The sequence below is a fragment of the Diadema antillarum genome, unplaced genomic scaffold (genome assembly GCF_040938485.1).
Source record: "Diadema antillarum isolate AM-2024a unplaced genomic scaffold, OU_Dant_1.0 seq00002028_RagTag, whole genome shotgun sequence".
Lineage (NCBI taxonomy): Eukaryota > Metazoa > Echinodermata > Echinoidea > Diadematoida > Diadematidae > Diadema > Diadema antillarum.
In genome coordinates, this window is record NW_027272682.1 from 429,540 (window position 1) to 443,078 (window position 13,539).

Genomic DNA, 13,539 nt, shown 5'->3' on the forward strand with positions numbered 1-13,539 from the left:
GTATCTCCTATCGATCTATGTGAGGAAGCTGGTTGTCTACCTTTGTTTTGATTACTCGAGTTTAAAATGGGTAATGACTAGCTGCCTTAGGAGCAAGTAAAAGAAAGCTATATCGGTAGTGAACAATGATTTCTCACGCGTAGGGTAGCTAGGGCAGAAACCACTGGCGTAGCCAGGGGGGGGGGGGGGCGATGGGGGCGGTCGCCCCCCCCCCCCCCCTAAGATTTGGACCGGGGATTTGGTAGGCGGAAAAAAAAAATGCGTGTATATTGTATGCATGCACATGAAGCGGGTCTCCTTTGCAACCTTTCATCAAATAAGATATTTTTTTTGAATATTTCACTCAAAGTGTGCACCAGATCGTTGAATTTCAATTCAAAATATGCAAAATCTCTCGTGCATGGGAGGGGGTATCCCCCTCCCAAACCCTCCCCCTCTGTGCCTCTTTCCCTAGCTTAGTACACTTTTTAGATTTACAAAAAAAAAAAAAAATTATGAATAATTCTGAGTACACAAGACTTATCACATACCTTCCAAAAACTCAAGGTTCCCTCATGTATAAGGGGAATTTCCCCTTTTAATCGACCCTTTCCTCCCTCAGTCCCCTCCCCCCATCAGTTTTTTTTTTTTTTTTTTGATTTCCCAAATGTTGATTCCATCAAATATGCGTATACGAGATATCTCAATTTCAACCTTAAAAAGGCAAAAGCTCCATCGGAATGGAAAGGTGGAGATAACACTAGCCCACGCCTTCTCCCTGCTCACCCGCCCCTCCCCCCCCCCCCCCCCCCCCTTCCGCCATGCATAGAAGTAGACTGTGGCTATACCCAGATCGCTTTTTTTCAATTCTAAAAACGCAAAAGCTCCGCGAGCGGGAGGCGGAATTCCCCTTCCCCTAAGCTCTACCTCACTAGACTTTATACACTGACACACAGATGGTGCACATTCGGAATAAGAGCTAAATTCCGTGATTTTAACACTTCGATGAAAAAGTATTGCACCAAAAATTTGCACCAGATCGCTGAATTTCAGGTCTGAAAACGCAAAATCCCCTTCGTGTGGGAGGGGATATGCCCCTATCTACAACCTCGTGTGCATGCTTTTTCTGTTTGATTCCTGAACAGACAGCGTTCATGATATTCAGGGTAAGAATTAATACAAGAAGTGTATTTAAATATAGGCAAATTGTTCTATAATAATCTACACTAAAATATACTGCAACCTCAAACAAGTGGGACTGCTTCAACTCGTTAAAATACGCAAAAACATGCATCAAATTGCACCATTTTGCAACATCAATATGCAAAAAGTTCTCACCGTGGGAGGGGGACACCCCCCTCCCACACCCTCCCCCTCCCCCTCCACTCGCTCCGCTCGCTCGGGTTCAGTCGCTTTCATGATATTCAGTGAAAAGAATTAATACAAGAAGATTATTCAAAATGATACCATTTTATATGCAAATTGTTCAATAATAATCTACATCAAAATATACTGCTACCTTACACTAATGTTACTGTTTCACGTCGATAAAACGCGCAAAAACATGCATCAAATTGCATCATTTGCAACATCAAAATGCAAAAAGTTCTCACCGTGGGAGGGGGGGACACCCCCTCCCACACCCTCCCCTCTCCCTTCGCTCGCTCCGCTTGCTCGGGTTCAGTCGCGTTCATGATATTCAGTGAAAAGAATTAATACAAGAAGTGTATTTAAATCATACCATATTATAGGCAAATTGTTCAATGATAATCTACATCAAAATATACTGCTGCCTAACACTAATGTTACTGTTTCACGTCGATAAAACGCGCAAAAACATGCATCAAATTGCACCATTGCAACATCAAAATGCAAAAAGTTCTCACCGTGGGAGGGGGTACACCCCCTCCCACACCCTCCCCCTCCCCCTTCGCTCGCTCCGCTCGCTCGGGTTCAGTCGCGTTCATGATATCAGTGAAAAGAATTAATACAAGAAGATTATTTTAATGATACCATTTTATAGGCAAATTGTTCAATAATAATCTACATCAAAATATACTGCTACCTTACACTAATGTTACTGTTTCACGTCGATAAAACGCGCAAAAACATGCATCAAATTGCATCATTTGCAACATCAAAATGCAAAAAGTTCTCACCGTGGGAGGGGGGGCACCCCCTCCCACACCCTCCCCTCTCCCTTCGCTCGCTCCGCTTGCTCGGGTTCAGTCGCGTTCATGATATTCAGTGAAAAGAATTAATACAAGAAGTGTATTTAAATCATACCATATTATAGGCAAATTGTTCAATGATAATCTACATCAAAATATACTGGAACCTTAATCAAGTGGGACTGTTTCAACTCGTTAAAACACGCAAAAACATGCATCAAGTTGCACCATTTGCAACATCAAAATGCAAAAAGTTCTCACCGTGGGAGGGGGTACACCCCCTCCCACACCCTCCCCCTCCTCCTTCGCTCGCTCCGCTCGCTCGGGTTCAGTCGCGTTCATGATATCAGTGAAAAGAATTAATACAAGAAGATTATTTTAATGATACCATTTTATAGGCAAATTGTTCAATAATAATCTACATCAAAATATACTGCTACCTTACACTAATGTTACTGTTTCACGTCGATAAAACGCGCAAAAACATGCATCAAATTGCATCATTTGCAACATCAAAATGCAAAAAGTTCTCACCGTGGGAGGGGGGACACCCCCTCCCACACCCTCCCCTCTCCCTTCGCTCGCTCCGCTTGCTCGGGTTCAGTCGCGTTCATGATATTCAGTGAAAAGAATTAATAAAAGAAGTGTATTTAAATCATACCATATTATAGGCAAATTGTTCAATGATAATCTACATCTAAATATACTGGAACCTTAAACAAGTGGGACTGTTTCAACTCGTTAAAACACGCAAAAACATGCATCAAGTTGCACCATTTGCAACATCAAAATGCAAAAAGTTCTCACCGTGGGAGGGGGTACACCCCCTCCCACACCCTCCCCCTCCTCCTTCGCTCGCTCCGCTCGCTCGGGTTCAGTCGCGTTCATGATATCAGTGAAAAGAATTAATACAAGAAGATTATTTTAATGATACCATTTTATAGGCAAATTGTTCAATAATAATCTACATCAAAATATACTGCTACCTTACACTAATGTTACTGTTTCACGTCGATAAAACGCGCAAAAACATGCATCAAATTGCACCATTTGCAACATCAAAATGCAAAAAGTTCTTACCGTCGGAGGGGGGACACCCCCCTCCCACACCCTCCCCCCCCCCCCTCGGTCGCTCCGCTCGCTCGGGCTCGGTCGCTTCGCTCCCTCACAGACTAACCGCCCCCCCCCCCCCCCAAGATGAAATCCTGGCTACGCCGTTGGCAGAAACAGGAGGTATGTTGGCTAATATCATGAATATGGCGCGTCACAGTCTATCCATATTGCGACACTCTTTCCTTCCGGCGTTCCCGATTTCACTTGGAAGGCACCGTGCACACAACCTACCTCCATCACTGAAACACCAAGTGTAGTGGTTACAAGTCAACGAATCATGCATCAAATTGTCAAATTTGCACTAGAGGTCTAGGTTGTGTGAAGCATTCTCGTTATAAACAGACAGAAGAGGAATCATGGATTTGGTCAAGGAGTTGAATGAGGAGCTTATGTGTCCAATTTGTCATGACGTAATTCAGGACGCCAAAATGCTCGAATGTGGGCACACGTTCTGCAATGTATGCATTGACCGCACGATCGAAATCACGCAGCAGAGAGATGAGGACTGGGAGATAAACGGTATCGCCTGTCCATGCTGCCGACTTCCTTCTCTTCCTGGGGAATTACTTCCAAAAAACTGGATGGTCGATAACATCATCAGTGTCATCGACTCCTTTCAGAACAATGCCGCGTCAAACATGTGCAGTCGCCATCGAATGAACGAAATGAAATACTACTGCGAGCGGTGTGAAGTGTTAGTGTGCAGTGACTGCGTCATCGAAGATCATTATAACCATCGGAAGAGGCCGAAGAGTCTCGATGAGATGACTGAGATCATCTCCAAGAAAATGGAAGCTTTAATGGAGCGGTGTCGAGAACGGGAAGCTGTGCTTGATGAGTTTAAGGGTGCGTTTATAAGATTTTTCTTCTGGCCAGAAACAGTGTTTTGAAACACTGTTTCTGGCCAAACAGTGATTCTAGCTCGAAAAAAAATCTTATAAACGCTCGCCGTGATTTGAAACAGTGTTTTGAAACACTGTTTGTAAACGCACAAAATAGTGCGTTTACAAACAGTGTTTCTGTAGAATCAGTGTTTCAAAAATCTTATAAACGCAACCGCGATCGCAAACACTGTTTATAATGACGTCACAATGCCTTGCGCGCACCCTGTTTGATCTTTTGCCGAGGAAAAAATGCGCAGAGTGAATTGCGCAATGGCACAGTCTGAGCGAGAGCCCCAACACGCTCGGAGAAAAAATCTTATAAACGCTCTCCTGACGAAAGTGTGATTTGAATCAGTGTTTCAAAACAGTGTTTCAAAACAGTGATTCTAGGACCGCAAAATCTTATAAACGCACCCTGAGATCTCTGGATGACACCTGGTCGGAAGGGAGCCGATTCCTTGATACCATGGTGACGGATATCAATATGAAGCAATAGGAATGCGGCTGGGTGGAGAGAAGAGTCCTCTACTCGACATTGCCACAAAGAAAAGCCAACTGCGAAGTTTCGTGGATAAGAGAATGTCTGTCGTCAAGAAGGTGACCTTGCGCCTAACGCAGACTCGTATCGAAGCGACGAACAGGCTCAGCGAAGGAAGCAAAGCCGAAATTGTCACGTCATACAAGAACTGGGCCAAGAAATTAAAAAAGGACATGAAAAATCAAAATCCAAGTAACTTCTGACGAAGAGAGGGAACTACAAAAAGATAAAACGTTGTATTTTGAGAAATCAGAATGTAGTCCAACCATAGGAGAAATACGTTCTGAGTTGAATCCTGATGACAGTGCACCAGTCTCAGCTGATGATGGTTATGATGGTGATGATGAAGGTTATAATCTTTACCGTTAGGGACCGCTTAACGGGTTCATCGACATCGACAACGAGTACAGTAGCACAATTAAGAGCTCGCCATTGAAGAAACGTCACAGCCCGCAAAATCGACACAGGCATACAAGGCCCAAAAGCTCGGCAATACGTCAAAAAGAGGGGATGGTAGAAAAGGCCCACTAGACCATCACCATGCGTATAGGCCTACATAATGTCAGTCCTTTTTAGAGGCTATTATATTTTCAGGCGCAAGTCCAGTCAGTGTCGAATAATAGTCGATCACGTCACTCCGATCTTGTGCCGATTCAATCCGATGTGTGTTAGTCTGGTGTTAGTATGTTACTATCGGGTCTGGTGCAAGAGCTGTAACATTAGGACTACAGACCTGGACCCCGTCTTATAAAGCCTTCAAATCAATCACAAGTCCCCAAGTCAATCGCAACTTGCATTGCAGATCTCAAAAAACTTGTGATTGATTTCTATCACAAGTCTTTATAAGGCAGGCCCCTGGCCCTGGTCCAGGTCCTGCGCTAGTCCAAGTAGCATGTGAACACTAGAAATAAACTTACTCAGTTCAGGCGCTAACAAGTATTATAAAATGGGTTCAAGAATGTAGCCAATAGGAAGCGCTGAAATGAGACACACCTCCTTCCTTTACTTCAGTACAACTGCACTGCCTGTAATCCTATGGTAGATTGCCGATCGTCTGTGCGCGCGGCGGCTCCTTTGATGAATTGCATGCATACGCGTACGCGCTGTCAATCCTGTAAACAACTTCTAGTTCGGGCTGCCGGCCGGCCGGCCTGTCTTCCCTTTTGTGCATAACATATGTGGCGTACGTACGTATACTGTACTATACGTACACTTTGTACAGTACAGTAGACCAAGCGTTATGGGACCGGACGCGTACATGGAGTCACTTTGAAGAGCAAATCCAACGATTTAGCAGGTTAATTCTCACGCCGTTTTCAGAGTATGTTGTCTAGTAGGCCTATATGAGGAGTCTATATCAAGTCTTTAAGGTAAAGGGTGCATATTCTATGTAAAATAAGTAAGTTTTCATGCGGGTGTCCGGAAACCCAACCCCCCATTATACTTATACTGTATGTGCGGGACTTCCGCGAATGCGACGTGCGTAAAAGTTTGGGACGAACATCTTCGGACGTCTTGACCCACAAAGGTACGTGAAAAACGCTGAAAAATGATGTTAGTTTTCGAATTTTCGACCCACTTTATAAAACAAATGATGCACAGGATTATTTCGTGGCGTTAGACGTGCATGTTTCACAATTGTAAATACCCTCGAGTGCACTACGCCTACACTAACGCACTCTATCCTGTGCATCATTTGTATACTATAGTAATGTAATGGGAAATCCTTTGGCTTTCCTGTCACGACTGTCTAACATGACAGGCTCTCTTCCAGGACATTCTCCAATTCCTTTTCTCTCAAAGCCACCATACTAACGTTAGTTTGACCATAATCTGTTGCAATTTCGTTATTCGCGCTTAAATATTTGTAGCGTTCGTCATGACTATGTGCGATGCTCATCACCCTGGGACCGCTATAGTAGCTAGCGCACTACTGTCAGCTGTATTGTTATGATCAAAGATAGTAGAGATAACAGTTGATGCGCGCATAATAACAATTGGTTCTTTATTACGTCACCCCGGTCAAGAATTGCTGTTATTATACTAATGATGCACAGGATAGAGTGCGTTAACGCCACGAAATAATCCTGTGCATCATTTGTTTTATAAAATGGGTCGAAAATTCGAAAACTAACATCATTTTTCAGCGTTTTTCACGTACCTTTGTGGGTCAAGACGTCCGAAGATGTTCGTCCCAAACTTTTACGCACGTCGCACTCGCGGAAGTCCCGCACATACAGTATAATGGGGGGTTGGGTTTCCGGACACCCGCATGAAAACTTACTTATTTTACATAGAATATGCACCCTTTACCTTAAAGACTTGATATAGACTCCTCATATAGGCCTACTAGACAACATACTCTGAAAACGGCGTGAGAATTAACCTGCTAAATCGTTGGATTTGCTCTTCAAAGTGACTCCATGTACGCGTCCGGTCCCATAACGCTTGGTCTACTGTACTGTACAAAGTGTACGTATAGTACAGTATACGTACGTACGCCACATATGTTATGCACAAGGGAAGACAGGCCGGCCGGCCGGCAGCCCGAACTAGAAGTTGTTTACAGGATTGACAGCGCGTACGCGTATGCATGCAATTCATCAAAGGAGCCGCCGCGCGCACAGACGATCGGCAATCTACCATAGGATTACAGGCAGTGCAGTTGTACTGAAGTAAAGGAAGGAGGTGTGTCTCATTTCAGCGCTTCCTATTGGCTACATTCTTGAACCCATTTTATAAACGTAATTTACGAGATGTTGTATGAATATGCTTCTCATCCTTGTGACCATGGTCACGTGACAGCATCTTGACCAATCACACATTGGTATCTGTACAGGCCATATAATATTGTGTTTCATCGCACATAATGTATGTATGGAAAACATAATGTTTAAATGTACAATAGCAACGTCGAAGAGATGAAAACAAATCCAGCCCCAATTCACTTTCAGAAGATGGAGAAATTTTCTTAAATGGTTGGTCAGACCGTTAAACCTGCCATATATTTTTGAAATGCCAAACTGCACTGGAACGTCTTATTTCAAGTTGTTGTTGTTGTTGTTGTTGTTGTTGTTTTGGTCTATTTTTCCCTACTGTAACATTTCCAAGTGTCCCATCTTTTGGTGCATCAGGAGATTAATGAAATAATGGTAAATATAAATACTTTATTTCTGTTTGAAAGAAAAATGGGAACACATATATGTGATGGTGTCATTGCTGAGGTAATTAAAAAAAAAATGTTTCTGTTCATTTACTTCAAGCATCATAGTTTTTGTGTTGAACATGGTATTTCCCCTCAGACAAGGCAAAAAAAAAGTATCATTCATCCAATTCTTAAACCTGTTACTGATGAACATGAGCCTGTTAGTTACAGAGGTATTACATTGATATCTGTGATTTGTAAGATTTATTGTGATATTATAAAAGAAATTGATTGATTTCCTTGAAAAAGGATTTATCATTAATGAGAAACAGAACGGGTTTCGAAAAGAAAAGGAGTTGTCTTGAGCACTTACATAGCCTCTATTCTAGTATTGAAAACAAAATAACCCTGTAAAAAAGAAAGTTTTGTTTGTTTTAATGATAAAAAAAGCATTGACGGTGTTATCATTATGGTATAGGCTGAGGTCAATTGGCGTTCCCGGCAAGTTACATAACTCCATAAAGGCTCTTTATCAAGACAATAATGTACTGTGAATGTAAATGGCAATCTTACTGATTTTTTAATGTGGATCCAGGGGTAAAGCAAGGTTGATTTTTGTCCCCAGTTCTGTCTAATATATTCATTAATGATATTTTTGATAGTGTAAGGCTGTGTAACAGAGGTATTCAGGTGTTAGATACAAACATTGATATGCTTACGTATGCAGATGACATTGTGGTAATTGCTGACAATGAAAATGATATTCAGTTTGAGCCTGATAGTGTATGTTCGTGGGCCCAGAAGTGGAGGATTGAATTTAATACTTTAAAAACTCAAATTGTACACTTCAGGAGAAAGCTCAAGCAAAAACCACATTTATATGTTATTGTAGCGGTCAAAAGCTTGATATTGTTGACTTATATAAATGCCTTGGATTGTGGTTCGATGAATTTTTAAGTGTACAAAAAGGCACAAAAATATTTGCTCAATCCGCAGCTCGGGCGCTTGGAGTGGTTTTTAGTAAATTTAAATTGATTGGTGGTTCTCTGTTTATGACCTACAAAAAATTGTATGATGCTATGATTTTGCCCATGTTGAAATACAGAAGCGGTATTTGAGGCTTAGATGAATGTTCAGCCATTAATAGTGTTTTTATAGAGCATGTCGTTTCTATCTTGGAGTCGGGAAATATACCCCCTAATGATGCAGTTATGGGTGATATGGGTTGGGAACCCCCTTTCTATTATCAGTGTCAATCAATTGCTAGGCTTTGGTGTGACCCGAGTAAGTATATTAGTGGCCGTTGCCCTAGAAATTTTTTCTTGTGGTCTAAATCCCTGGCAAATATAGGTGTTAAAAATTGGTTTTATAAGGTCAAACAATTGTTTACAAAATTGCAGTGCATGCATGTTGAACCTTTAGTTGAGCTTGTAAGTATACAACATTCTGTGAGCACCGTATCCATAGCATGTAAATCATTTGTTGAAAATAAGTGGAAATCCTCACTGTTTAATGATAGAAGGAGAGTTCCCCAATCCAGAAACAAACTCAGAACTTATCGTTATGTCAAACACTCAGTGAATACCTTTAAATATGTTATTCAGTGTCAGAATAGATCTAATAGGCGAACATTATAGCTTTGTTCAGAAGTAGTTGTGCCCCTATTGTCCTTGAAACCGGACGTTGCATAAATGTCCCATACAATGAAATATTTTTATAATTTGTAATTCCGGTGATGTAGAAGATGCGTTTCTTTGTTTTATGATTAATTTTGTTCAGCATGTGATGATTTCAAATCGCAATCATTCAGTATTATATCGGAAATAGATCCTTATTTTCCTCAGTTGCCTATTTACCAACAAGTCTTTTATTTAATGTCATCAGAATCACTATGTTTTCAAGTAGCCAGTTTTGCCAACCTTATTTTAATGTGCCGTAACAATTAATTATATTCCCACAACTGCATAACGCGTTCATGTATTATTTCGCCCACCATATTCTCTTTCTTATTGTGTTAAAGAATTTGTACATGATATGTATATGTATTATGTATTACTTTATGTTTGATGTATATTTATCACTCATATAGGCCTCTTTAGGCCGGTCGTCCGTGTGACGGGTGTGATTTTTGATAAAGAAATAAACTTTGGTTTAACTATGAAAACTAAACATATATTTTCTCTTTTCTATTCTCTTGCACTTACTCCTTTCAAGTTACAAATTAATTGTGCTTCGTTTCAGTTGCTTGTTTGTTTGTCAAACAGAGTACATCATCAATTAAGTCCTTCTTCATAAGTCTCAAGGAGGACTTTCGTGGGAAGACCATAAACACTAATACCGAATGATTACCAATACTGTCAAGATTCTATAATGACTATATGCGCCATTTTACTTGTTTCATTTTTCTTCCTCGAATACTCTGCACGGCATTGCCAGGCTGAAAGGCCTGAGGAGCAAAAACACAATAGTAAGCCAGTGACAGCACAAATGGAATTGAATCTTGCAACATCAAGAAGATATGTAATGTTTTGTGGTCGTACGGTTGCCAATGGTGATTTGACGGGGAAAGAGTCCGGAGAAAGAGTGTCGGTTGCTCTTGAAGCTGCTGAGTGAGAACATGACTGTTTGCTTGCTGTTTATCTTTTTTGTTTTTGTGACATTTCTGTGTTTAAAATAATGGACAAGTTATGCTGTTACGAGGATATCAAACATCTGCCTGCATACATATTTGGTTGCTATACCGATATCCATGTTCACCGAAAATGTGAAGTTTAATTACACAATGCTCATCTTCCAGTCTTCATTATGTCAGAGTTTGACGATTACTGTCGATCACTCTGCTCTTTTTTTTTTTTTCCATTGTTGTAATTTGGCTACAAATGTCAACGTGAACATGAATGGAAATTGTACTTTAACCACATTTGTGGTTTTCAAAGGCTTAGGAAGGAATAGTTTTCGAGTTTGTATATTGCTTTGAAAACCTCGTTTTTATAGATACGTGTATTCCAAGACAGATTGCGTTGTGCAATATAAAAGAGCAGAAATGACAGCACTTACAGGGGACATTGCGTACTGACAGTATTTGCAATTGAATCGAAGTATACAATGCTTCGTCCACTATTGGCAGTGGATGTTCATCATTTGAAAGAACATTCTTGAATGTCATTGATGACCAGCAAGTAAACATGAACGTATCAAAAAGATTGACCATCTACAGATAGATGATAACATTTACAGCTTATTTGTGATTTTAAGGCATCTAAACAAAATAAAACAGAAAAAAGACTAGACAAGGTTCAAGCATAAAAAATATGTAAAATCTTACCCCCCCCCCGAAAAAGCAACAACAAACAAACAAACAAACAAACAAATACGATGACAGAGAGGTGTTGCAATATACCATTCATAAAATGAATAACTATAAAGGAAGAAATCTAGAGAACATTGCATATTATAATTGGGATAGTCAAGAGAATAAGTATGAGCGAGTAGCAAAATGCAAGTAGAGCTGACTGGAACTTAGTACAGAGAGAAAACTTCAGATATTTGGGGAAAATGAAACCGCATGACTATGTTCTAGGTCACTCTGGCAGCTTTACAGCGCCAAATCATTTCCTCGATCTATTTCGCAATCAGATTTTGCACTCCTTTCCTCGGTCTCATTGCTAAAAACCACGTTAGAGCACCTGTAGAGACGGATGAGTCCAAAGTCCACCTTGGCCTCAGACAAAGGCATAAACAGAAATACAAAACTTTCACTATTAATTCCATTGTCGAAAGTACTACAAGGCAGCGTACATAGAACCGGTACGTGCTATCCACAACGCTCATTTCTATCTAGAATCCATACCTGCATATTTTCCATCCATCGTATATCGGGTAGCTGTTTGTCTGCCGTTTAGTTACAATGAATAGTTTAAAATGAGCAATAATCAGTTGCCTTGAATGCCACTATCACAGAGACATGCGTCTACTGAACAATGACATGTGGGTTGGGGGCAGACACAGGATGTAAGCTGGTAAAGGAATCCACGTGATGTTGGTGAATGACTATGCATGTCATAGTCTGTCGAAATCGTTAAACACTCTCTCCTTCCAAAATGATGTAGAATTTCAGCTGGAATTTGCCGACTATCACATCTTCATTATTGCTCAGACGAGTGTCCGCAGCGGCTACACGTAACTACATCAGATACTGCAGTGAACTACATGGATCTCTTGTAGACGTCTAAATTTTGTGAACTGGACTAACAGGAGAGACATTATGGCCTTTATAGTTAAAAAGCTTGATGAACAGCTGAAGTGTCTGATATGTCACAGCAGGTTTCGGGAAGCCAAACAACTCCAGTGTGGCCACACCTTCTGCAAAGAGTGTATAAGTCACCCGATCGTATATTTTCAGCGAAAAGGGGTCATTCGTTCTTCAGGAATTGAGTGTCCATCTTGTAGATGTGGAACTGATTCGGGGGATACAGGCCTATCCTCAAGAAACTGGTTGATGGATAACACTTTAGGGGACATCGACTTCCTCGAGAGTGATATCGACCTCCTTGAGACCAATGGTGCGGCGGTACAGATCTGTGATCACCATGGAACGAGTGAAATGAGTTACTACTGCGAGCAGTGTGAAGCTTTGGCGTGCAGTGACTGCGTCATCGATGATCATTATGACCATCGGGAGAGGCCCAAGAGTCTTGATGAGATGACTGAGATCATCTCCAAGGAAATGGAAGCTTTAATGGAGCGGTGTCGGGAACGGGAAGCTGTGCACGATGACTTACAGAGATCTCTTGGTGACATCTGGTCGGAAGGGAGCCAAGTTCTTGAAACATTGGTGACGGATGTCACTGAGGAATATGAAGCAAAGCGAAAGCTGCTGGATGAGGAGAAGAATCGTCTACTCGACGACATTGCCTCAAAGAAAAGTCACCTTCGAAATTCCTTGGATCGTGCTGTGTCCGCCGACAAGATGGTGACCTCGCGAGTAACACAGGCTCGTATCGCAGCGATGATCAGGCTCAGGAGAGGTAGCAAAGCTGAAGTTGTCACGTCATTCAAGAAATGGGCCAAGGAATTGAGAAAGGACTTGGATGTCGAAATCCAAGGAACTTCCGACAAATATAGGGAACTAGCCGATCTCCTTACGCTATATTTGGAGACATCAGAATATAGTCCGAGCATTGGAGAAATACAACGGCTGGAGTCGAATTCAGATGACAGTATACCAGTCTCAACTGATGATAATTCGGTGTCAAGTGACGACGATTCTGTGATCAGCAGAGACGACGATATCGATTGTTGAAGATAGCCCAACTCGTCAACGCTCCCGACATCGTCATTTGCATTAAACGCAGTTTGACATAGTTGCCAGTTTTAAAACTCTGATCTGCATGATCCTTTATATGGTGATAAAGTCACTGATACTTTAATTTTATATAAACCTACGGATAATTCGGGTTGAAAATAACGCCAGATGCTTGAGAGAAATTGAAGTCTACGTAAGCAATAAGTTTTACCATACTAGATCTCTCCTGCATTCCAGTAGCGTTTGTATGAAACATTCCGTACGTTCCATTCATTAGCATAGTGATTCCTCTCTTTGTAGTGATAAACATATTTCTTAAAAATGCATTTATACATCATACTATCATACACCAATTATCTCCAAAGCTCGACAATTTCTGATATTTAGTCACCATAATGCGTTGA

The 13,539-nt window shown here is 41.2% G+C and overlaps 2 protein-coding genes across 2 annotated transcripts; both read left to right on the top strand.

Annotated features, from left to right (window-relative positions):
- Positions 1-3,619: 3,619 nt before the first annotated feature.
- Positions 3,620-4,888, top strand: LOC139713670 (tripartite motif-containing protein 10-like). Its single transcript, XM_071625371.1, has 2 exons — positions 3,620-4,109; positions 4,638-4,888. The coding sequence occupies exons 1-2, from the start codon at positions 3,620-3,622 to the stop codon at positions 4,886-4,888; spliced, it is 741 nt and encodes a 246-aa protein (XP_071481472.1).
- A 7,206-nt stretch (positions 4,889-12,094) lies between these two features.
- On the top strand, positions 12,095-13,132 carry LOC139713671 (tripartite motif-containing protein 73-like). The gene has a single exon (XM_071625372.1). It carries the CDS (start codon positions 12,095-12,097, stop codon positions 13,130-13,132), a length of 1,038 nt encoding a protein of 345 aa, XP_071481473.1.
- Positions 13,133-13,539: the final 407 nt, after the last annotated feature.

Bases quoted from the DNA above. Each gene is read 5' to 3' on its own strand.
- LOC139713670 (XM_071625371.1), top strand. From the start codon at position 3,620: ATGGATTTGGTCAAGGAGTTGAATGAGGAGCTTATGTGTCCAATTTGT. The intron at 4,110-4,637 runs GTGCGTTTATAA...ATCAATATGAAG, and splicing joins TGTGCTTGATGAGTTTAAGG to CAATAGGAATGCGGCTGGGT.
- LOC139713671 (XM_071625372.1), top strand. From the start codon at position 12,095: ATGGCCTTTATAGTTAAAAAGCTTGATGAACAGCTGAAGTGTCTGATA.